Source organism: Brienomyrus brachyistius, chromosome 6 (assembly GCF_023856365.1).
Source record: "Brienomyrus brachyistius isolate T26 chromosome 6, BBRACH_0.4, whole genome shotgun sequence".
Classification (NCBI taxonomy): Eukaryota; Metazoa; Chordata; class Actinopteri; order Osteoglossiformes; family Mormyridae; genus Brienomyrus; species Brienomyrus brachyistius.
Genome location: NC_064538.1, coordinates 10,517,243 through 10,542,135, shown reverse-complemented (window position 1 = coordinate 10,542,135; position 24,893 = coordinate 10,517,243). Strand labels below are relative to the sequence as shown.

The window sequence follows — 24,893 nt, the reverse complement described above, 5'->3', positions numbered from 1 at the left end:
CGGTGGACTTATGCGTGTGACATTGATTCAACAGCACATTCTGAAAGGCAGGAATGTGGTTTTATGGTAGTTTAGAAGAATATCCCACATCTTCCGTTCTTGACATCTGATGGATACATCATAAACCTCGCTTCTCTCCATGGTTTATAGCTGGCATGCTCTTCCTGGTAGCTGTAATTAAATGTACCCAATTATGTCAGACATTGCATGCTGCACCACAGCTAAAATGGCAATGGAGGACTCTCTCCCATGCCTGTAATTTCTAACTGGATCTTATAATTTGAATTTAGTTATACTTAGACCTGAGTGTTTTATTGGAGGTATTAGAATAGGCCATGAAAAGCTGATTAGTTTTAGATAATTAAGTATATTCATTATTATATTAATATATTGATTGCTACTGGGATGGTTTCACATTTGATCATTGTGTTTTTCATTGTTTTCCTTCTTCCTTGCTAATACCTTAATTCAGGATTATTCAATTAAGTTCTTTTTTTTTTATTTTAACACAGTCGCTCCGAGGCACTTAACTAGGTTGTGCTGCTATAATATTAATACACAGATACTAAATAGTTCATGATGCAGAAAAAAGGAAGAAGGAAAAATGCCAGAAGACAGTAGAGGAGAGGAAGCAAAAACTCCACAGCGTGGAGAAGGAGAAACCTTCTGGGGGGTCTGAGGTCGACAGGCTGCGCAGCCCCCTGGGGGCAATGCTGACATTATATAATGCAAAAGTAATTACGTAGAGTCATACAGAGCGGGAACGGCAGGTGTGTTTTGTGGGCCCTCTGTTGGGTTTACGGCATTATCTCCCTACGTTTTAGGTGACATCCGCAATGACTTGTACCTGACCTTGGAGCGAGGAGAGTTTGAGAAAGGAGGCAAGAGTGTACAAAAGAACATCGAGGTCACTATCTACGTGTTGTATGCAGATGGACAAATCCTAAAAGTAAGTGCTAGATTCTAGCATCCATCCATTTGCCAAACCGCTTATCCTACTGGGTTGCGCGGGGTCCGGAGCCTATCCTGAAGCAATGGGCACGAGGCAGGGAACAACCCAGGATGGGGGGCCAGCCCATCACACGGCACACTCACACATGCACACCTATGGGCAATTTAGCAACTCCAATTAGCCTCAGCATGTTCTTTGACTGTGGGGGGAAACCGGAGTACCCGGAGGAAACCCCACGACGACATGGGGAGAACATGCAAACTCCACACACATGTGACCCAGGCGGAGACTTGAACCCGGGTCCCAGAGGTGTGAGGCAACAGTGCTAACCACTGCACCACCATGCCCCTATATTCTAGCAGTATATATAAAAGACAGTAATGCAACAGAACATGTAAGTGGCTTTAATGCGAGGCGTAAGCGTTAAGCACATACATTGTTTATGTTGTAATGGTTTAAATTGGGTTTTGGGCCTGATGGAGATGCCTCCTCTTTGAACTGCTGTGTTCTTTGCCAGGACTGCATCAGCCAGGGCAGTGGGGAGCCCAGCTCCTGTGAGCACCGGTCCCTTGTGTTTTACCACAACAACGCCCCCCGCTGGAACGAAATGGTGAAACTCTCCATACCTTTCGATCGCTTCCGAGGCTCGCACCTGCGCTTCGAGTTACGCCACTGCTCCAGTGAGACCCCCTCTTACACTGCAGTCTATTCTCAGTGCATAAATCCCATCTCAGTCACATTCACTTGACTGATGTAGAAATGTGCTCTTTGCTGGTTTCCCCTGGGGGAAATCGCTTGTACTCTAGCCTAATAAAGGTGCTGAAATTTTTCAGTAAATATTAGTCTGAGTGAAAGAGTGCAATGTAGAATGATGAAAGTCCTTTTGAATTCAGCGAACAGAGATGTCAACAGTGTCATCAGGAGGTTGTAAGACTCAAGCTTGGCACTCCTAAGCAACGCCTTTAGCCGACCTTTATCGGTTTCGCTTTGCTCCGTCACAGCTAAAGATAAGGGCGAGAAGAAGCTTTTTGGCTTTGCCTTCACGCCGCTCATGAGGGAAGACGGAACGACGCTGTCGGATGAGAGCCATGAACTCTATGTCTATAAGGTCAGAAGGACAACAGTTACTTCAGTAATAAGAGAATAGCACGTGGATTCGAGTTTTTCCTTAAGCCGAGTGCTTATGCCGCCAGTGTGACGAGAGCACCACCTTCAGTAACCACGCCCTCTACCTGGGGCTGCCCTGCTGCAAAGAGGACCTGAGTGCCTGTCCTGGGTCCAGCACCAGCCCCACCTTCCAGCGCAGCCCCAAGGAGCTGCTCTGGGTGTCCACACAGCTGTGCTCCAGCAAACTGACGCAGAACGGTAACCTTCCGGCAGCCTCACAGGCCTCACACGCGCTGGGGGAGGGGCGGGGGGTTTCTCGCAGAATGGTTTCCTCATCACCCCTGTACTGGGATCTGTGTTACTCCCAGTGGATGTCCTGGCCCTGCTTAATTGGAAATCTCACCCTGATCGAGTGATGGATCTCCTGGGCCGGCTGCGCTACATCAGCGGGGAGGAGCTGGTCAAGGTGAGAGGGCTGACACAGGGAGCAGGACAGACTGCTAATTAGCCAGCGATAGAGCCCCTACTGTAAACCCCCATACGAAGAAATTAATCGTTTACATTTACACCTTGTTTATATTTGGTTGCTAAGCTGAAGCTTTTATCTCAAGAAATATCTTTACTCATTTATACGGCTGGATATTTTACTGCAGCAATACAGCTTAAGCTCTTTGTTCAAGGCTACAATGTAAGGCCCCCCTGGGACTTAACCAGTACACAACCCAATGCCCCCAGTGTCGGGTTAATGCCTCGGCCTTAACAACTAAACTTAATCCGGTGGAGTCAGTGTTCTAACATTTATATTGAGGATGTTTATACAGGATTGGAAGTTAGCACCAAGCATTTAGCGTGTAAGTTCAAACACTTTTATCTATGCCTCTGTTTTTCAGTTTCTGCAAAATATCCTGGACACATTGTTTTCCATTCTGGAGGATAACACTGACAAATATGGCCCTTCGGTTTTCCAGTCGCTGGTAAGAAACACAGTATTCACACCCTCAAAGAAAGATACCAAAGTATTGGTTACAAATGTAAACGCTTTTCCGTCTTTAATAAGTTGATCATTGTGGTTATAAAGTAATTAGCTGTAATTATTCTTTCTGGGCAAACTAGAAACGTAAAAAGTCTGGGTATTAGTTTATGTGCATGATCTTAGTGAGTTTGTACTTGCATATAAATCAACTTTCTGCCTGACATTAGGACCCATTCGTGGGCTTGTCAGCAGGGGAGCGGCCTGCTTGCTGTCTTCTGTCTGCCCATGTGGCTTCTCTGTGTCCCAGGTTTTCATCATCAACTTGCTGCGCGAAGGCAGATTCTCCCATTTCCGCACAGTCACAGACAACTACATCCACAATCACTTCTCCTCAGCTATGGCGTACAAGTAAGAGTGGGGGCCTGCAGGAATATTCCCAGTGCCTGGGGGGCAGGGAGAGTAAGGGCAGGAATATTTTCAGGGCCTGGGGGGCAGGGAGAGTAAGGGCAGGAATATTCCCAGGGCTGGTGCTGGTGCCAAACGTTTTCCAAATCCAGCACTGTTTCCACGCATTTCCACTGCAAAAAAATGGCCCTGGGCCAGAAAAAGCAGCTCCAGCACTGCTTCACAGAAAGCTGGGCTCAGAATGTGGCACAGTAACGTCACTGACAGTAGGACGGGCTGTGGCATCCAAACCTATACCCGGAATATCCAATCCATAACCGATATAGTTTAGTCTGATATCGGTGGTGCCGGCAGTGAAACAGCTTGTCAGCTTATTAGCGAAATAAGGTACTTTACTTTCACTTCTGCCTCCATAAAATTTCTGTTCCATTCTATTTTTGAAACCGGTGGAAACGCAGGCTGGTTCTCAAAAGGCACCAAGCGAGAACCAGCCGAGCACTGGCACAAGCTTCATGTTAGCGGAAACGAGGCAAGAGAGACCATAATGGTGGTGGAAGTATTGGGTCTATTTTATTGTGATGAATATTGTTTTTCTGAAATTGTGGTCAGGTTTGTTAACATAAAACAGTGCTTTCAGAAAGTCCCACTGCAGGTCACTTGGTTCTGTGTTTGCCCTCAGGATGGTTTCTTTCCTGTGATTACGTCTGCAGGGAGCTGATTCGCTGTCTGAAATGGTACATGGAACGTTCAGCTGAGCTGACCAGACAGGACCATATTCAGGAGGCTATGAGGGTGAGCTTAAGGGCCAGTGGTACCACACGACTACAGTCAACAGATAGTGTTTCAGATCAGCAGAGAGTGGTGGAGAAGCTTTAACGGTAAATCTGTGGGAATGTGGTTGATTGAGGGTCAGACTAGTCACTAGTCATTTTCACTGCATTTTGTTTTTTTGCACCAAAGTTCACGTCTCATTTTACCTCTCATCTGTGAACTCTAGAATTAACGCTGAGTGTAAATGGCATAAAGGTAATTGGCTCATCAAGGTCATCCTGCACGAGCCAGCTGGTTCCCGTCTGAGCCTGTCCTAACCCTCTCCTCTGCAGGCCCTGGATTACCTGTTTAAGTTCATCGTGCAGTCCCGCACCCTGTACTCCCAGGCCACCTGTGGCATGGAGGAGGACCAGTTCAGAGCCAGCATCCAGGAGCTGTTCCACTCCATCCGCTTCGTGCTGAGCCTGGACAGCCGCAGCTCAGAACCTCTCGTGTTCACCCAGGTCAGATGGAAGCAAACATATTCACAGAACCAGGCCCAAGTGTGGGCACTGACACAGAACCAGGCCCAGGTGTGGGCACAGACACAGAACCAGGCCCAGGTGTGGGCACTGACATACACAGATGCAAGCCCAAGTGTGGGCACTGACACAGAACCAGGCCCAAGTGTGGGCACAGACACAGAACCAGTCCCAGGTGTGGGCACTGACACATACACAGATGCAGGCCCAAGTGTGGGCACTGACACAGAACCAGGCCCAAGTGTGGGCACAGACACAGAACCAGTCCCAGGTGTGGGCACAGACACAGAACCAGGCCCAGGTGTGGGCACTGACACATACACAGATGCAAGCCCAAGTGTGGGCACAGACACAGAACCAGTCCCAGGTGTGGGCACAGACACAGAACCAGGCCCAGGTGTGGGCACTGACACATACACAGATGCAGGCCCAAGTGTGGGCACTGACACAGAACCAGGCCCAAGTGTGGGCACAGACACAGAACCAGTCCCAGGTGTGGGCACTGACACAGAACCAGGCCCAGGTGTGGGCACAGACCTCGTTATGAATGCAGTATCAGACAAAGGACCACTCAGATACATATATAGATATGAGATGGTCAGCACTTGCTGCCCAACCTTTGGGCATTACCTTCTCTGGATCGTAACAAGTCTCTAGTGTTTTCTCCATATTTGCTAGCTTATTTTCGGATGCGTCATTAAAACGCAACCTGTCACATCTTTAGAATTTGCCTCTCTGTTTTCCCAGTTCTCCTTAATGTACTTGAGAGATGGAGAAGCCTGGTGTTCTGCCAGACGTTTGTGTTATGAGGTCTTATGAAGCCCGTAGGGGGTCTGGCAAAATGTCTTTGAAAGTAGATTTTCATATCAGCAAAAATGTAATGTTCGTTTTTCCAAGACACCTCTGTGGTGCTGCTGAGTGCTGGAGCCGAGGAGGGGTTAGATTCTCCTGCCCTTGACTTCAGGAATCCTGTATTCGTTAGTGTGGTGATGAGGTTTAATGACTATGGAAATTGTTTAGTAATCAGTACATTATTTTTGTTTTAGCCAAATGCTAAATATTCTTTTTGTCTTGCTGTTCCTGTTTAAGTCTCAGTCCAGTTGAAATTTGCACCCTTTCATGGATTAAAGGGCATTTAAATTTCGACCTTGGCTGTGATATCTTTTTTAAAAAGTCCCCCCTTACTTTAGACGATTTTGGATTTTTTATTTTTGTGTAAGGGAGGAGCGTGCTTGTGGGTTTTTATATGTCTCCATCATTTAGGTTGCACTTTTAGATGTTTTCCATTTATTTTATTTGGTTTCTTCTTTTTGACGATCCTGTAAACCCCTGTTATTTTTGGGCAATTTCTCCATCTGCCCCACTGCTAGTCCTCCACTGTTGTATCCCCAGGCCCCCAGCTGCCTCCTGGACAGCTTAGTATCTCCATTGGCTGTGAGCAGCCCCAGGGCTTGACTGCTCCCTATTATTCAGCTCTGTCACTTAGAAACAGGACCTCCTCATGCCGTGCTCTAAATGAAACTACCCAAGCCAGTACGTCTGTTCTTCCTTTCATCTGGCTATTCTCCAGTCCTCTTCTACAAAGCAATGTCTCCTCACAGTCTGTGCATCCAAAAAGTCACTTAGAGTTCCAGACTGCATCTTGAAACCCGTGCTGTGGAAAATGCTGAATGTTTCCCGCTGTTCGCTTCCCCGCCACAGGTGGCGCTGCTGAGCTCCTTGCCAGCTGTGTTCGACGAGCTGCTGCCCGTGTTCACGGTCCAGGAGGCAGCTGAACTTGTGAGGGGCACTTTGAGCAGCATGCCCAGCACAGTGCACATGGGCCAGTCCATGGACGTGGTCAAGCTGCAGTCAATCGCCGGCACTGTAGACAGCAGGCTCTTCTCCTTCGCAGGTACAGCTGGCAGCTTAATAATGGTCTGGAGCTGCTTTCCACATGCCGCTGATATCTGTCGATGCAAGATAATGTGACACTTTCTCTTGAATTGAGGTCTCCTCCTGTTTTGTCTTCCTTTCTTTGTCTGCATGCCTCCTTTTGTTTCATTCTCTCTCTCTCTCTCTCTCTCTCTCTCTCTCCCCCTCCCTCCCAGAGTCCCGGAGGGTCCTGCTACCTGTGGTCCTCCACCACATTCATCTTCACCTCCGCCAGCAGAGAGAGCTGCTTATTTGCTCTGGCATCCTCAGTAGCATATTCTCCTTAATCAAGGCCAGCTCCCTGGTAAATGGCACACGGATAGGCATGTAACATGGCAGCATATGTCAGTGTATTGGAGATACTGGCAGTAGAAATGCCAGTTCTTATTCACTACGTTTTATTCATATTTTTTTCTATCAGTTCCACTTTTCTCTGCTCTTTGCCTTCTGTTCTCTCTCTCTCTCTCTCTCTCTCTCTCTCCTTCTGATTCTCCCTTTTTCCCCCTCCAACACCACGCCTTGTCCTGCTTTACAGGAAACCTCGGTGCAGGAGGAGGTAGAGATGATGGTGGAGAGCTTGCTGGACGTGCTTCTACAGACACTGCAGGCCATCATGAGCAAGTCGCAGTCCCCGGAGGCCTGCAGGGGGCAGCGTTGCCCGCAGTGCACGGCTGAGATTACTGTGAGTCACTGGTAGCATGATCCTTTTCATCCATTAGAGATGTGTTCCTCTGCTGTAGGAAACACTCCCGTCTGTTCCCGAAGACCTCTCCATTCAGTCGGAGTTCTCCATTTCTCCTCGCCCACCTTTAATCTCGTGCTAGTGAATATACAAGGGTCTGCTCATTGTTATACTAATTTTGTTGCACATCAGAACAAAGTGCGCTGGAGTTCTTTGATGGTCGAGTATTCTTTGTGAATTAGTATTTCTAAGGGATTTAGCCATTCAAGCTGGCAGATCAGAGGGGCATGCATCTCCTGGCCTAGTCTTGAGAAATATTTCAAGATTTCAAAATAAATATGAAAGGCTAAATTTTAAATGCTTTCGCAAGCCGTCGTCGCTTCTAATTCTAGCCAAAGTCATTTATAGGAACTAAAAAACTACACTTAATTTTGATTGTAAGGTTCAGACAAACAAGTATATTAATTATTATTCTGTTTCATGAAAAAAAATACTGTAACAACTTGCTAACAACTTTATTTTCAAGCTAACAAGCTTTCAGGGTAAATTTCAGTAATGAGCTGCTGGTTTATAACTTACTGGCTTAAACTGCTTTTACCGGTGAATTAAGTTTCCTACAGCAAAATGGCTATTGGTTGTTCTGTAAAACTGTATTTGATTGGCTTGCCTTGTTTCCTTAACGGCAGGGAGAGTATGTGTCCTGCCTGCTCTCTCTCCTGTGTCAGATGTCTGATGCTCACTTCCAGCATTTGCTGGACAGCTTCCAGAGTCAGGATGAACTCAAGGTAAAAGTGACTTCAGCTTTATTATTTAATTTTTATAGCAACCCTTACCAAGTTAGTTGCTCCGTGTCAATGAACACGATTACAAATGGATTATAAACACTTAACAAGAACATCGGAGTGAAAAAGATACAAAGCAGCAATTAGAGTCACAGTGTTTTGGAAGAGAATAAGAAAGGAGCAGAAGCGAGGAGAGGAAGCAGAATCTCTCGGGGTAGATTTAGGGCGAAGCTTCAGGATTCCCTGCCCACAGGACTGGCCAGCACCCACAGGCAAGCTAACATTACACTGTGAGCCTCCGTGTTGGATGAGCGGGAGTTAGCGACACTGTACTGGGTGTTTGGTCAGCCCTCTTGTTAGCTCAGCGAGCAGCAGCGGGTCGATCCACAGCGGCGACCCTGTGCCTGCCAAGGGTAGTGTTGGGGGCGGGGGGGGACTGGCTATGTTCACCTGCAGTGTGGGTATGCTTGGCTGATTAAGACAGCGCAAAGGAAACCAATGTGCTTATTACTATAGGCAGCTGACAGATAAAAGTAACATAATTCCATATAGACCCAGTATGGCCAGCAGCAGTGACCTTTTTAAATGGGGCAAGACAGTTTCATAGTTCATGGCCATTTAGCTGAAGGCTGTATCACAGAAATGTGTTTCACTCCTTGTAAGAATAAATTTAGTACCGTCCAATCAGGGAGTTCTGGTGGGTTTCAAACACAATTGAGTTAATTAAGCGCTGGACATTTTGCAGTCTGACCTGGTTGGAACTAGAAAAAAAAAATCATTGTCTAATGCTGGGTTATGAGGATAATCATCTTATAGTGGTAGATGGAGGTGGTTTTTAGGCCAGGTCACATCTGTAGGACAGATGCTTGTTTTTGAACAACGGCGGTCACCTTTCTGTAGAACGCAGCTGCCAAGTTGTGGATTATGTCAGTTTTTTCTTTGGAGTGGACATTTTCTTTATTGCGGCTGGGCATTTGTGTATGGGAGGAATGGCAAAGAATAAAGCATTCCGCTACAATGGGATAGCAGTGCATTGTAACATTAGGGGAGTATGGATACGTTGGTAGTGGTTTTAGCCAAAGCTTCTGCATCACCTTTGTCTTCTTTCTTTCTCTCTCTCTCTCTTTCCTCTCTGTGTTCATTGGTCTTTGTCTCTTTCTGTTTGTCTGTTTGTCTCTCTTTCCCTCTCTTCTCTCTCTTTTTCCCTCCCTCTCTGTCCTTGTCTCTGTCTCTCTTTCCCTCTCTTCTCTCTCTTTTTCCCTTCCTCTCTGTCCCTGTCTCTGTTTGTCTCTCTTTCCCTCTCTTCTCTCTCTTTTTCCCTCCCTCTCTGTCCCTGTCTCTGTTTGTCTCTGTCTGTCTGGCTCTCTTTCCCTCTCTCTCTTTTTCCCCCTCTCTTTCTCTCTCTCCATCTGATTCTATCTGTCTCTCTCTGTTTCTCTCTGTCTGTCTGTTTGCCTGTCTGTCTCTCTCTCTCTGTCGATCTCTGTCTCAGGAGTTCCTGCTGAGAATCTTCTGTATGTTCCGTAATCTGATGAAGCTGAGCGTGTTTCCGAGAGACTGGGTGGTGTTGCGGCTCCTGACCAGCCAGTAAGTTCACAGGCTCAGTCTCGCACTCTCGTGTGCTCAGTGCCAGTGCTGGCAGGGAGACGATGCCTCATATCTATGCATCTAATGAATATTTATGAACAAAATGAACAAGAATATTAATTGTCTTCTATTAATGTTATAATTACAGAACAGAGGCATGTGAAACAAGTAAAACCACTAAAGGTCTGTGTTGCTTTAATAAGTGATGAAACAACGTGCCCCCTCTCTGTTCATATTCAAGGTCAAAATAATTGAAGTAAATCAGACAGTAAAGAGATGATTTTGTTGCCTGTGGAAATCTTGTTCAGATTTGAGTCCCGATGGATAGTCATGTTTGTTTTGTAAGGATTTGTCTGGTTGTGAAGCCCATTTACAAAACGGTTTTTCTCCTACAGCATCATCCTGAAAACCACCCAGCATCTATCGCTTGCGTTGCGTAAGAATTTCACAGAGGCCAGTTTTGATTTCAAGGTGAGTTACTTGGCAGAAATCCTGAGTTAGCTGTGTGCCTACACAGGATTTATGCTTCACTCTGTGGATCCCTGCAGATGTGACCACGTTTGAGCTATACTGGGTCTTAAACTCATAAATGATAACACAATAAATTGCTAATTGTACTGAGCAACACAGGTTAAAGTACTGTGCTCACGTCTAAAGTATTCACCCTGATGCAGATAGAACAACCAGCCTTTAGTGGCAGATCCTGTTCGTTAGCTCCTGCAGGCTACCTGCAGCAATCGGTAGCATGTTGTTATGAGCTTATTTGTGTAACTGTGGTCTGACAGGTGTGGAGCTCCTACTTTAGCTTGGCTGTCCTCTACATCAGCCAGCCAAGCCTTCAGTTGGAGGCCTTCAGCCCAGCCAAGCGGAATAAAGTCCTGGACAAGTAAGATCACCTACTGCTCAGAGCAGAATGGCCAACTGTGGTCAGTGCTTCAGTCTGGACACCAAGAAACCACCCTGCATCTTGGAGCCAAATTTAAAAATTAAAATCTATAAATTGTGACAGTAGCTGTGCATTCAGTAGCACAACTGCAGAAAATATAGCTTTGGTGAAATAATCTATACTTATAAGAAACGATAAGGGCATGTACCTAATTAAAGCCTGAAATATGACTAGCTTTATAAAAACCTTAATCTTTAATACACGGTAGTGTGAGGTCTTTGTGCTTTATGTGTGGTTTTGAGCACCATGCTGAACATGTCACAGTGGGCAACCCATCTAACTCAGGGATTGTCTGATGATGAGGAATCAGTGTGAATACAATCAGGGAGGGACGAACTTCTCTGGGGGCCCTAGGCCAACTTGAGTAGGGGGCCTCCTAAGTGGGCCATTTCAGGTATGTTTAGGAGCCGAAAGAGAAACAAGAGGAATTTAAAAACGATGAAACATCAGTCATCTGCTAATCAAAGTGTGAGTGCCAGTGGTAAAACTTACAGAACAGGGTGGGGGCGGGAATACTGTCGGTGAAACCGGCAGATCGGGGGGGGGGGGGGGGGTGGTATCATACCAGCAGATCGATCGGCTGAATTTATGAAGTTTAACCGTTCGTAGGATAGCCTGTAGCAGGGATCGTCAAGTCCGGTCCTGGAGGGCCAGATTGCCGGTTTCCCTGCTGAAAAACATCTTAATCAGCTAATTATCAGGTTTAGCAGGTATGTTTGAACAGGGAAATCTGCAAACTGTGCTGGATCCCGGCCTGGCCTATACCTTATTCTACCACGGAGGCTAAAGTTAGTCTTGAATTTTTGCATACGTCTCCTTTAATTGTGTTTTCTCCATGTCTTCACATTTTGTCTACCACTCTCGCAGGGTGGTATCAAAGACACGGGAGATGTAATGTTAGTCTTTTATATTTACACCGTTATCTTCTTCTGTTAGGCTACTTTGTGCCAGTTCACTTGGCAGTGAAACAATGGTAACCTACTGCTAGACTCCAGTGGTAAAAGGAAACTGGGTAGCATGAGATCTCAAAGTAGGAATAGTCCATTACAGCTGAGATGGGAGGGCAACATTGTCTATCCTGAAGTCTGTTGCTAAAAATGTAAATAACAGACGTGTTGCTATAATTTAAACGATCATATTATGTTATATCCATGAATGTAACTTCTGGAAATTCTGTTTTCATGAGGCCCCCAGTTTTCAGGGCCCCAGGAGGCTGCCTACCCTTGCCTTATTGTAAGTCCACCCCTGAATAGAATAGTGAGATGTTTATTTTTTTCTGTAGATGCAAGGTTGCTGTGTGAGGTCTTAAGAAATTAGTTTGATCAGGAAAATGATTCCTCTTCATCTTGACACGTTGCCAGACCACGGATCATGCTTGATGCCATCTCTGTAAAGACCACCTGTGTGAGACTGGTATTCTGTTTCGGCAGGTATGGAGACATGAGAGTGACAATGGCGTATGACCTTTATAACATGTGGCAGCACCTTGGTGAGACTCTAAACAAACACACACAGAGCCACAGAAAATCAAATATATCACAGAATAATTACGTTAAAACTCAGAACAGTCAAAGCCGTAATACAGGTAATAGAGCGGCCCTTTGAATACTGTCATTCTGACACTGTCATATGACCTGAATATGATTGGTCAAACCACTCACACTCAAACTGGGGAATCCTGGCTCAGGCTTAGGATCCATCTTAACAGTGCGAGACCAATATTTGTAATGACCCTTAAAAACCCTACTTAATGCAAGTCTGAGATAGAGCTGAGCGATATGCCCCAAAATGACATCACAATATTCACAATATCGCTTTTTATCATGATAATCTAAAATTCATATACAGAAAACAGTCAAATATGACAGGTGGTTTAGGGTTTTTCTAATTATGCTGACTAATAGTTATGGTGTATGTTACAGGTATGATGATAAATTACGGTAATGACAGAATCATACCTTGATGAAATTTGTGACTGTCAAATATGCACTTTGACTGTAAAATATGCACGAAAACATGTATCTAGGCTACATCACGATACTCATGATATTAGAACTGATGACGATAATCCAATATTTTATCGATATACAGACGCTCCTCTACTTACGAACTTTCAGATATACAAACGAAGTGGACTGTAAGTCCAAATTGTGTTCATTGGGCTCCTGTTTCCTGTCCGAAACATCAATTATTTTTTCTGCGCACCAATTCCGCCTAGTATGACTTCTGACTGCTACCCCCGGCATGCAGCAGCGTAGCATGCGTACTCCCAGCATCCTAGTTCTTTGTACTTGCATATAGCCTTAAAATGATGTTGAAAAACGACTTACGAACATTTCAAGCTACGAATGGCTGTTTGTAACGTATCTCATTCATGAGCAGAGGAGCGTCTGTATATCGCATAGCCCGAGTCTGAGACAGTCCAAACCTGGTCTTAATATATTTATCGCATATGCTACATGTCAGTTGTCATCATATAGTGTTGATGTACTTGTTTTGGCATCCAGGTGAGGACAAGGTACACTTTATCCCCGGAACCATCGGGGCCTTTTTGGGCGTGACATTGGTTCCTCAAGATGAAGTGAGGAACATAATGATCCCCATCCTCCATGACATGATAGACTGGGAGCAGCGCAGGAATGGCAACTTCAAACAGGTCACCCCTCCCCTGCCTGCCGCCTCTCTTGTTCTCTCTGACTGCTGTGCCACCCTGGCAGGAGCTCCTGGTGGTAGGCCGTGCCGTGATGTCATCTACTGCTGTGTCCTTGCAGGTGGAGGCGGAGCTGGCTGACAAGCTGGACACCCTGGTGTCAGAAGGGAAGGGGGACGAGAGCCACCGAAAGCTTATCGGCCTGCTGTGAGTGTCGGCAGCCCTGTGGCGTCAGACTTACACCTCACATGCTCATACGTTCAGTTCTGTGACTGATAGCCATCGCGCAAATGCAAATTAATGAAACTGGCATCATCAGCAAGGCAGTGTCACACTCTAGTACATTCGATTTAGTATTATTTCCATAATTATCACATTCTTCTATGCACATTTAGCCCTCCGCAAAAGCCTAAGTGCTATGCTTCTTACCTCTGTGCTGGCAACATTTTTATGCCGTAAGGTAATCATCTTGCTTTTTCTCCGTCCTGCGGGGGACTAGAACCCAACTCTTTGGCCCGTATCCCAGGTAAGACAAACTTCCCGGCCGTCTAGCCTTTAACAATGCCAGCGCTAAGCCCAGGGTTGCTACTTGCTTTTTTACACATTAGTCTCGTTCCACATTCTTACTGGTAACAGAGATCTTCCTGTCTCACCAGCCTCTTGGAACGGATCGAGCAGGAGACCTGGAGGCAGATGAGCATCTCTTTCGTCACGTCTGTCATGCGACTGACTGAGCGTGTGCTTGATTACAAGTAAGCCCCAGTGCCTGATGAGAAAAAACTACAATATACGTCAACAGACTCGCTAACGAATTAGTTGCAGTTTCTCAATCAGAATAGAAGCCAGTGGGCCGTCGAGCGTGAGAGTGCTGTGAGATCTGTGTCCTCTCTTACCAGGAACTGCCTGAAAGCGGGCGAAGCGGAGAACAAGAAAACAGGCTGCACAATCAACTTGCTGGTATCCAGAATGAAATTCCGGAATGACTTATTAACTGAAAGCTTCACAATTCACCCGTGTTCTGCTTTTTATTTACAAATAGAATTGTAATACATATTTGACTCTTGCTACAAAGTAGTGGTAAAATTAAAAATCGTTCGCACCCGTTTGCTCATTCAGTATGAAATAAAGCTGAAGATTGTCCGCATACTGCGATAATCGCTCCACATAAGGGCATATAGTAATATCAACAAAACGGCTGTTTGTAAACAAACGTTGTGTAGTGTTGATAAAAAGGTTGATGGGCTTTTTGTTCTGCTCTGTGGCCATGTTTGCTCTTTCCCCAGAGCCTCGGTAAGTCTGACATGAATAAAGAAGAGCTGTATATTCGCTACATCCACAAACTGTGTAATGCTCACCTGAAAACGGAGAGCTATACAGGTGAGTACAGCCGAAAGGCCATCTCAGTTACCGACTGTCCCTGATGCACAACCTGCACGACTGACCAAGACTCGCTCATACAACCGAAGTTCTTTAGTTAGTTTGTTTTTTTAAGTAAAAGTACAGTCTGTAAAAATGAACTTCGGGTGGCCGTACGCCCGACAGCGCTACGCTATCTAGTGGACGCTGCGCAGCGTAAGATAGTTGCCGCGGGAAAGTAGTGTACTGTACAGCAGCGTGACCATCCCAGCTGCACCCGCATCTCCCAGTCTGATTCTCACACCGAAAGTCAGTGCGACTCTCCTATCCCAACACACGTCCATACTGAGGCATCACCTGTCTGTCGGAAGGGAACCCAGCTGTGCGTCAGGGACAGTCTGTATTAGCAGTGTTTTAGATCTTTGCAGCTCTCCTTGCACATAGACACGCTTACACTGATAGCCACATACATGTCCCCAGAGGCTGGCTTCACATTGCTCCTGTACTGGGACCTGCTGCGCTGGGAAGCCCGCCCACTCAGGGAGTTCCTTCACTACCCGGCCCAGAGCGAGTGGCAGCGAAAGGAGACCCTGAGCCGCAAGATCATCCACTACTTCAACAAAGGAAAGGTACATTTACGCCCGTGCAGACGCATCCTCGCACATGCACAACGTAAACATACATGCACAAATGCATTTACACATGCACGCATACATGCGTCAGGCCTGTTTCTCTTCTTCAGGGTTTTTTTTTTTTTTGGATAATATTTACAGTATCTGTCTCAGTCAGATTCTGCTGCAGGTGTATCACGCAACTCGTCTGCCCCCTGTGGCAGAAAAGTGAAGTACACCAACAGTCTGCATAAAAACAACACCCTCTTGTGCACTCTCTCCCATAGTGCCGTCAATGTCGAGTAACCATATTGTGCATTTTGAGATTCAGCACTAAGCTATGAGGATAGCTTTGGAAATTGAGTCAGCGGAGTGTGAAAGAAGCCAACGTGTGATAGCGCTCTGCGTTTCGAGCAGCAAAATACGCTCGAGTCCGATTTGCTATGGAAAACTGGATGCACAAAATTATCATGTTACTTGAGATTTGTTAGCATGCTGGTTGCTTACATTATGTGCCATTTTCACAGAGCAAGGTAGGAAATGCCCGTGCAAGATACACTAGCGATGACGTGGCCTCTTTGTAGTGCGCTGTGAGAGCTGGCCTTGGAAACAAGCAGGATAACAGCTGACATAAAAAGAAACCCTTTCCACTGCCATGGATGTTGTTGTCTGAAGCATAAAGGAAAATAAATCAGCCAGGTGCCGGGTCATTAGAGCAATGCCTACCTTCGTTTATTACATGATGCCTGCTTCACCGGGACCGGATAGATACTTGCATGCTACCACCATTTACCCTATTCTTAAACAAGCAGGAGTACAGGACATTTCTCCCTGCCCTCTCTTCTCATATAGATGTGCTTATGCTAATGTAATTTATGCCAAAGGAAAACACGTCCCTTAACAAAGACCTTCTTTTGTTGGCATATTTTGTCGACGTAGTAAGCAGATGTTCCTGTGTTGCAATGTAAATGTACTGTTTTTTGGGGCAAAACATGGCTTGAGGAGATAAATTTATGTCTCCAAAATTGTATTTGATGCTCGTTACAGGCTTTTGATAGCCTTTTAAGCTGGTTAAGTATGACAGCATTTTAATTTAGAAAATTGCATCACTTGCCTGTAACAAACCAGCATATTCCAACAGTAAACCACAGAAAATCCTGTGTGTTTGTGTGCAGAGCTGGGAATACGGAATACCAGTGTGCCGTGAGCTGGCCTCCCAGTATGAGGCTACCTATGACTACCAGAGCCTGAGCTGGATAAGGGTGAGCGAGGCGCCGTTGTTCGCACTTTCAGTTAATTCATTCTTGCAGTTGCAGCCCTGGTGCATTTGACCTTAATTGGGCCTCACTACACTCATTTATATAGCTTTATGAATATTCCCATGACCCTCAGCAGTGGGAAGTGGTAAGGATGGATGGTTGGAACCCCGTAAATACCTTACAACTCAAACTCTACTTAAAAATGTCATCTATGTTGTTCTCATCTCAGAAATATAAGCATTATTGGCAGTGTGGACATATTAGTCAGGGCTGCCTTAATGAAAAGTTGTGTCGTCCCCATGGCAGAAGTTGGAAGCAACTTATTATGACAACATCCTGGAGCAGCCACGCCTTGAACCCGAGTTCTTTAGAGTGGGCTTCTATGGAAAGAAATTCCCTTTCTTCCTTAGGGTAGGTCAAAACCAACTCTGTTACCCAGGTTTATGCAAGAATTACTTCATTAGCTACGGCGCTAACGCACCGATCGGAACAATAATGCAAATACGTTGCCTTTTTCATTTCTATCTTCCAATCAGAACAAGGAGTTTGTGTGCCGGGGACATGATTATGAGCGGCTTGAAGCCTTCCAGCAAAGGATGCTGGGAGAATTTCCAGAAGCAATTGCCATGCAACTCCCTAGTCAACCAGATGACTCCGTTTTGCAATTTGATGGTCAATGTATCCTAACTAAGCCGTCTCTTCTGTTAACCGTGTGTCGCGTCGTCATACAACTGTGTGCCTCCTTTTGCCCTTGACACGGTTCTTCCCAGACCTCCAAATTTACGCAGTAACCCCTGTGCCAGAGAATGCCGACGTGCTTCACATGCACCGCGTATCTGACCGCATCAAGAGCTTTTACCGTGTCAACAATGTGCGCCATTTTCGCTTTGATCGTCCTTTCCACAAGGGCATGAAAGACAGAGAGAACGAGATCAAGGTAGTCACATGACGTCGTTGACTGTACTGCCATCAGCTACCACTGAAGCACAATGCTGACTGCAGTCTTCTACCTTTTCTAGATAACAAATTGACAATGCAGTTGGTAGCTACATGTAAATGGTCATATGAGTTGTATTGGTGATGATATATCTGATCACTGCAGCACTGGAAAGGCTTGGCTGGCTGAAGGTAAACTTTCCTGGGTGATTTTTGAGGCATTATCTAGATCTAGATTTACTGAGTCAGCTTATGCGTTTCCTTAGAGCCTTTGGATTGAACGGACGACTCTGACCCTCTCTCATCCACTGCCAAGTATCTCACGTTGGGCCCAAGTGGAAAAGCGCGATCTAGTGAGTGGCATTATTCGCTGTGAGTTGTGCCGTTATTATCGCTTAGGCCCAGGTGCCTCTGTGTCTTGGTTGGACATCAGCTGTGTTGATCTCTAAAGCCTGGAAGCTTGATCTGCATCTTGGATGTAACAGATGCTGCTTCACTGTGACAGCACTTGCACATTTATTTCTCATTAGTACTGTACTGGTACCATATAAGTAACATTGCATTTTTTCGTTTCTTTTGTCATTTTTTCCATTCAGGATCTTGATACTATTGCTATTACACCGGTACCATATATTAACTGTATTTTGCTGGGTTATGTCAGAGATTTACTCTGTAACGATTGGACGAGCCGCTTGTGTGTCCCAGGTGGAGGTGAGCCCAGTGGAGAACGCTATTTCCGTGGTGGAGAACAAGAACCAGGAGATCCGCATGCTGATCAACCAGTACCAGCACCGGCAGTCACACGGCAACGTCAATCAGCTCAGCATGTGTCTCAATGGGGTGATTGATGCTGCTGTCAACGGGGGCGTGGCCAGATACCAGGAGGTGAGGGCCAGCATCTGTAAACCATTAGGGGAGCTTGTATGGCAAGCTAAAGATGCCTATAACTCACTGCCAGTCATCTCTAAATCACTTCCATTCATCTTGAAATGTTTCTAAGAAATGACACGATAAGACATTTTGAGGTTCTTTACGAAACATTAAACCATGGATGGATTGTAATGAACTTGAAAGTAAATGTGTCAGACATTTTATTGTCAATTTTAATATCGTGCATCATGTACTACCTGTTATCTGGTGTGTAGCTGCGCTCCACTTGATTTTACATAAAGGTCCCCATATCCCCTGATAGGTAAGACACTGCAGAAAATGATTTATTTCCTCGTTAAATAGATATCCTAGTATATTTTTACTTAATTTATAAGCATTTCTAAATGATAAATCAAAGTATTTCCAAGGTGTTTCTAACATGATTGTGGTTGCCATTTCACAAGTGGCACAGGTTATGTAAAAGATATTCTTTTTCCTTGTGTATTGAAATCTTGTTATTCTATATATTCTAGAAGTTCCAATTTAATTAGTTGAATCGTGTATATAATTACCAAGCCCAAACTAAGCAAAACAGGTTTATTTTAAAAGTTTACTTGTTACCCCTAGTATCAACTGAAGTGAAAAACATGCCTGTTGCAGATTATGGGGGAAAAAAATGAAATATCTTTATTTTTGTATTGGGGGCGGCATGATGGCGCAGTAGTCAGTACTGAGTCAACTTTGAGTTTCCATCATGGTGTGTGGAGTTTGCATGTTCTTTCTGTCCATGTCATTGGCGGTTTCTCTGGGTACTCTGGTGCCTCCCCCCCCCATCTGGTGCCCCATCTTAGGTTGTTCCCTGCCTTGAACCCATAGCTTCCAGGCTGGGCTCTGGAGAACTGGGTTCTGAAATTGGATGGATATTTCTCCATCACAGTTTCCTATTTAATTCCGCTGAATAACAATCATATTGTCGGCTTTAAAATCTCTTACATTATATTTCTCTCTCAAATATATCTATAATTTTTTGGATTACGTTCTAGGTCACATTTTTCTTTACATTATCAGCTTAATGAATCGATGACTGAGGTCTTGTGTATGATGATAAAGTGTGGTCCTTGTGCAGGCGTTTTTCGATGAGGAGTACATCGGGAACCACCCGCAGGATGTAGAGAGGATCAGCAAGCTCAGAGCTGCCATGCAGGAACAGGTGAGGCCACAGTCTCTGGCTAACAGTGATGCATATAAATAGATCTGACGACTAGCACCTTCTCTTAGACCGCAGTGCTCACTTATTGAAGTACTGAGGAAACAAGCCATGTGTTTGCCTGGTGAAGCCTGTGTCAGCCCGGTGCTGAATCCTTTTCTATGGTGCCGATATCCAGGTGCACATTCTGGGAGCTGGACTGGCAGTGCATGAGAGACTGGTGCAGCCAGATATGCGACCCCTGCATAAGAAGCTGGTTGACCAGTTCTACATGATGAGGAGTGGCTTTTGTCGGGTCAGTTTGCTGGCTGGCACTTGTCTATGTTTAATCACTCGTTTGATCTAATGATTTTATTGATGTGTCCTCATAAACATGTGCTTCTGTTGTATCATAAACCAAAACCTTACAACCTTTTCATGTTCTTTTTCGTTCCCAAACAGTTCCTACAAATAGTTTTTGTATTTTTATCCAGTTCTAGGGCTAGGGGGCACTAAAGCATGTTTTTTTGTCTGCCTACAGGGGGTGCCAGGCCTAGAAAAGCTGAGCCCCACATGCTCCAGATTCAGCTCTCCCCGAGGCCTTGCAACAAACCCTGAGAGTATGAGATTGATGCACGCGCATGGGTAAGCCTCACACATGGTGCACAGTCCATGTACAAGCGTGCATGGGTAAGCCTCACGCATGGCGCACAGTCGTCCGTGTACAAGCATGTATGGGTCAGCTTCACACATGGTGCACAGTTGTCTGTGTACCGTACAAGTGCACGTGGGTCAGCCTCACGCATGTACAAGCTGATAGCTTTCCTTCATGCTTGGACACCCTAATTTCATTTGACCTCACATTTTCACATGTGACCTCTGTTTTATGGTATTTAGCAGAAAGCAGGGAACATTTATCATGCATCTAAAATTATATTTTGTGTCCTGCTCCCTAATGGAATAAAGTGTAAATAAGCTGAAAAAGGAAAAGCATGTCTGATGTTAGGAAGCTTGCTAACTTCATGCCCGTGATGTGTGTCCTGCCGCTTACCCACTTAGGGCTTCCTTGCTGACTATTTTGCTTCCTGCTGTTTCTCGCCCTGCAGACACATGAACTTGCTGGGCTCCTTCCGTCAGTCGTCGTCTTCCCTGTCTTCTCACAGTTCCACCGAGATGGGGAACCTGGCCATCGTGACGGACAGCCTGACAAGTGAGCAAAGCGATGACTTCATCCGCATGCAGGTATGTCCCTTCGACACCTGACCACCTTTAATAACAACTGCATTAGGGTCCCCTGCCAGCCTCTAACTTCATTGCTCTTCCATGACTTCTGTCAGTTACATAAAGGGCACCACATACATCCCCCAAAATATAAGTTGGATTCAACTTTGCATTTAAATTATTAATATAAATCTCTATCTTGTCCAGTGCATATAATATTATAACCATTCACTGGGAATATGGTGGCACTGGAAGTTAAAATCACACCTTGGGTTCCTGGGAAGCGCAGATTCTGCAGAATTTCGCTGAAGCTTGAATTCACTGAAAGAGTCATATCTGAAATGACGTCATGAACGTGTATGAACATTATAAAATTCTTGTTTGCGTATGTTCATTGGTGAAGTGAATATTATATCATTCTTTGGGTGAAGCATTCCTAGGCTCTGTTAATGTTGTTTATTTGCTTTTTTGTTTCCCTGCCTGCTCTTCAGCCAAGCCCCTCCTCCTCCAGCTTAAGTTCCACGCACTCTGCACCCTCACAGATAATCAACTCTGCTCACTCTAGTGGAAGAGGTAAGTGTAAAATGAGGAGACGGCATCCTGCCCACAGTGACTGCCGATCTACATCGCTGAGCCTCGGGGCGCTGGAAGGCAGCCAGGACTGCTGACGAGCGATAGACCTTATTAGACCTGCGGCAGAGGGCGTGAGACCTTCAACACTCTGAGCAGAGCAAGGCAGGAGGAAGATACAAAGTACCCAGCTGGAGACAAGAAGTCAAGAACAGGAAATGGGCATTAGGAGAGCAGGCCAGAAACACGAAAGCTGACAGCACACGAGGGTGCCGTCTTTGGGAGGTTTATGTAAAGCAGGGGCACAGACTGGGTCCTCTGAGAGTGACTTCTAGACAGTACTGTGGTTTGATTAGTGGGTGTGCCCTGCTTTTAATTGGAAATAGGAATTTGCCTTTCCTCTGCTCTCCTCCCATGGGGACTGCGAAGCAGAAGTGGGTGAGGTCGCCCTCTTGTGGCTGAGGGTATCCATAACAATGGGTCTCTTCCCTGCCGCTGCATGCAGTACGATCATGCGTCTGCCTGCCTGCGGCCACCTCGAACTGCACATTCTACTGCACATGCAGGAAATTCATAAGTGGAAAGACAAGACTAATTTTAAATAAACATGAAGATATGAGTATGAAATGGGAAAGGAAATGCATGCATATTCTGGGTTTCGTGGCTTACATACCATATCCTCCTCTGTCCTATGCTGTACTCGCTGACAGGCTCCCCCTCCATGCCAGATAAGCACAGGAATAATCGGGAGCTGATGACACTGCTGCCCCGACATCAGGAAAGGCCCAGTAGCACCATGTACCCCAGTGCATTTGAGAGCGAGCAGGTAAGCATATTACAGCAGCCTGGTAGGCTGGTGGCGCTGAGAAAAAAACTGGGCAGATACCTTTCCTCCCAGTCTGGGAACAAACAGGTAGACGCCGTTCCTGTCATCTCGCAGTGACCAGCTGGTGTTATGTTCCACTGCACATCACATCTTCCTGTATTTGCAGCCCAACAATTTCCAGCGCTCGCTATGCCACCAGAGTGGTCCATGTAAGCCATGCAGTGATCCAAACCTCTCACTGGCAGAAAGAGGTATATATATTCTTTATGAAGCCCACCTTTGTTATTCGTTATTTTTCCCATTTGTTTCTATGTACAGAATTAAAGCATTAAACAACATTGAAGAATAGTGTGACTCTCCTACACCTTGCCCTGTAATGCTGTTGGTGCTAGGGGCCATCTCTGGCTGTCTTCCCAATGATGTGAACCAGCTGTAAATTAGCTCATAGTGCCCATTCTGTGTATGTTTACGTGCTTTGTTTGCCATTTAGGACTCTTTCTGACGCACTTTGATCCCGCCCACCCTCATATGAGTGATGCCCATCCTGTCTTCCCTGCCCGGTCACTGAGAAAGGTATCCTTCGCCTGTGTCTTACACCTGTTCACTGTCACATGATCGGCTGGCCGTTCCAGCAGTGCTTGCCCCATCAGTGACAGTGGGTGAACTTGACTCTGTCTCGATCCGCAGTCTCCTCTGCATCCCATCCCTGCCTCGCCCACAATCCTCCACTCTGGCCTGGATGGCAGCAACTCTACCCTGTCGGGTAGTGCCAGCAGCGGCGTGTCCTCCCTGAGCGAGAGCCAGTGTGCCCCACCGTCAGAGCCACCCGGTCGAACGGACACCTTAGAGTCCATTCCCAGTCAGGCCTGGACTCCAGACGAGGTCACAGGGTCACCCTACCTGTATGTTCATTACAGCTCCTCTGAACCCGACGACATCCACTCTGCCAAGCCCTTACCGTGCCGCAGCCACTCTGCCCCTGGGGGCGTCAACTCCGGCCCCCCACAGGATCATCTCTATTACCAGAATAATGCCCATCTGTGCCATGGGCATCATCCCACGCTTACATCCAAGCCCTATTTTAGGGAGGTCTGTCGCCCTGAAGAAGGCTTTCGGCAGCAGCCAATGCTTCTGCCAGCACCCCTGCAACACAAGATCCCCTAGCCCCTTTCCGGGGACACAGAGACGGCTATGGGGTTTGTGGGTGGGGCTTCAGGGGAGACACAGAGATGGTTATGGGGTTTGTGGGCGGGGCTTCAGGGGAGACAGACGGCTATGGGGTTTGTGGGCGGGGCTTCGGGGGAGACAGAGATGGCTATGGGGTTTGTGGGCGGTGCTTCGGGGGAGATAGACGGCTATGGGGTTTGTGGGCGGGGCTTCGGGGGAGACAGATGGCTATGGGGTTTGTGGGCGGGGCTTCGGGGGAGACAGACGGCTATGGGGTTTGTGGGCGGGGCTTCGGGGGAGGCAGAGACGGCTATGGGGTTTCAGGGCGGGGCTTAGGGGGAGGCACAGACGGCTATGGGGTTTGTGGGCAGGGCTTCGGGGTAGATAGACGGCTATGGGGCTTGTGGGCGGGGCTTCGGGGGAGACAGATGGCTATGGGGTTTGTAGGCGGGGCTTCTGGAGAGACACGGCTATGGGGTTTGTGGGCGGGGCTTCAGGGTAGACAGGCAGCTATGGGGTTTGTGGGCGGGGCTTCTGGAGAGACACAGCGATGGCTATGGGGTTTGTGGGCGGGGCTCCGGGGGAGAGCAGGAGGGAGAGTAGATTAGGAGAATGTGAGGATGTCGGCAGCAGCCAGGAGGTGTGGCGGGGGTGGCATGGTGGACAGGGTGTGGGAATGCAGATGGTGCTGAGGAGCAGAAGAGGGAGGTAGGAGAACAGCTGGAGCCTGGAGACATCTGATTTTTTCTGTCATTAACATTCCAGCATTTTTGCTATTCCACAAAAATGAAAACAAAAAAATTATTCCAACATGGTATCCCCATGTTTTCCTGAAATCAGTTTTCTCTGCACTTTTCCCTCTAAGCCTAACCTTAATTTCTGCTTTCACACCGCTTCAGTTTCCTTGTAGTTAATCGGCCACTGCTCAGTGGGCAGAGCGTTTAGGGCATAATACTCACCTGGGTGCAGATTCCAACTGTACTGTTTGGTATCCACAGAAGATGCTACATATCACAAGTCAGGCAGAGAATTGTATGACCTTCCAGTGAAATAATCAACTGGATGCTACTCAGTGGTCAGAGATCCTCAAAAGTAGCATTTTTGGCCCTATAGTAAGTTAGCATAGTTCTCCATCAGACATTATTTTCCTTATGTTATTGCATATTTCTATGCACCCATTTCATATGCCTGGAGCCCTTTATACTAACAAGGCAGGTGGAGAAAGGCTCCGTCCAACTTAGTAAATCCAGTATTTCCTTCATTTTTCCATTAAACCATAATCTACTCATTAATGATGTTCCGCTGTTTAACCACAGCCCCCATACTAAAAACAAAATCTCAACATTCGTTTTCTACTTGTTTTTACACGCCTCCTTTATCTCCAAACAAATCAACAGGAGAATGTTTAGAAATGTCCGTCATGTTATACTCCTAAGCCTCTTAAATATTGTAATGATTCAGCCTTATTTCTGCTTTTTCATAAAGGCATTTTCTTTGTGCGCATATAAGATATTTGTATGTACAGTAAATATATACGCAGAGATGTTTTGTGTCTTTGGAGATTTGGTCATTATTTTCATTACGGCTTTTTCCCAATATAT

The 24,893-nt window shown here is 46.2% G+C and overlaps 1 protein-coding gene across 1 annotated transcript in view; it reads left to right on the top strand.

Annotated features, from left to right (window-relative positions):
* Window positions 1-23,422, top strand: part of LOC125744482 (dedicator of cytokinesis protein 3-like) — a 59,696-nt gene extending 36,274 nt beyond the window's left edge. Inside the window, exons 15-53 of the mRNA XM_049016333.1 lie at window positions 825-949; window positions 1,470-1,632; window positions 1,954-2,060; window positions 2,146-2,317; window positions 2,428-2,525; window positions 2,950-3,033; window positions 3,340-3,440; window positions 4,148-4,229; window positions 4,541-4,711; window positions 6,431-6,623; window positions 6,820-6,947; window positions 7,179-7,325; window positions 8,012-8,110; window positions 9,600-9,694; window positions 10,090-10,165; window positions 10,480-10,580; window positions 12,071-12,129; window positions 13,148-13,296; window positions 13,412-13,497; window positions 13,790-13,816; window positions 13,947-14,042; window positions 14,187-14,247; window positions 14,574-14,667; window positions 15,127-15,275; window positions 16,433-16,519; window positions 16,823-16,927; window positions 17,053-17,194; window positions 17,287-17,453; window positions 17,719-17,805; window positions 18,158-18,337; window positions 19,449-19,532; window positions 19,708-19,824; window positions 20,050-20,153; window positions 20,615-20,750; window positions 21,221-21,302; window positions 22,010-22,125; window positions 22,292-22,376; window positions 22,616-22,698; window positions 22,813-23,422. Coding sequence (XP_048872290.1) covers window positions 825-949; window positions 1,470-1,632; window positions 1,954-2,060; window positions 2,146-2,317; window positions 2,428-2,525; window positions 2,950-3,033; window positions 3,340-3,440; window positions 4,148-4,229; window positions 4,541-4,711; window positions 6,431-6,623; window positions 6,820-6,947; window positions 7,179-7,325; window positions 8,012-8,110; window positions 9,600-9,694; window positions 10,090-10,165; window positions 10,480-10,580; window positions 12,071-12,129; window positions 13,148-13,296; window positions 13,412-13,497; window positions 13,790-13,816; window positions 13,947-14,042; window positions 14,187-14,247; window positions 14,574-14,667; window positions 15,127-15,275; window positions 16,433-16,519; window positions 16,823-16,927; window positions 17,053-17,194; window positions 17,287-17,453; window positions 17,719-17,805; window positions 18,158-18,337; window positions 19,449-19,532; window positions 19,708-19,824; window positions 20,050-20,153; window positions 20,615-20,750; window positions 21,221-21,302; window positions 22,010-22,125; window positions 22,292-22,376; window positions 22,616-22,698; window positions 22,813-23,289 — 4,715 coding nt within the window. The 3' untranslated portion in view covers window positions 23,290-23,422. The remainder of the gene's footprint in view (window positions 1-824; window positions 950-1,469; window positions 1,633-1,953; window positions 2,061-2,145; window positions 2,318-2,427; window positions 2,526-2,949; window positions 3,034-3,339; window positions 3,441-4,147; window positions 4,230-4,540; window positions 4,712-6,430; window positions 6,624-6,819; window positions 6,948-7,178; window positions 7,326-8,011; window positions 8,111-9,599; window positions 9,695-10,089; window positions 10,166-10,479; window positions 10,581-12,070; window positions 12,130-13,147; window positions 13,297-13,411; window positions 13,498-13,789; window positions 13,817-13,946; window positions 14,043-14,186; window positions 14,248-14,573; window positions 14,668-15,126; window positions 15,276-16,432; window positions 16,520-16,822; window positions 16,928-17,052; window positions 17,195-17,286; window positions 17,454-17,718; window positions 17,806-18,157; window positions 18,338-19,448; window positions 19,533-19,707; window positions 19,825-20,049; window positions 20,154-20,614; window positions 20,751-21,220; window positions 21,303-22,009; window positions 22,126-22,291; window positions 22,377-22,615; window positions 22,699-22,812) is intronic.
* The last annotated feature ends 1,471 nt before the right edge of the window (window positions 23,423-24,893 follow it).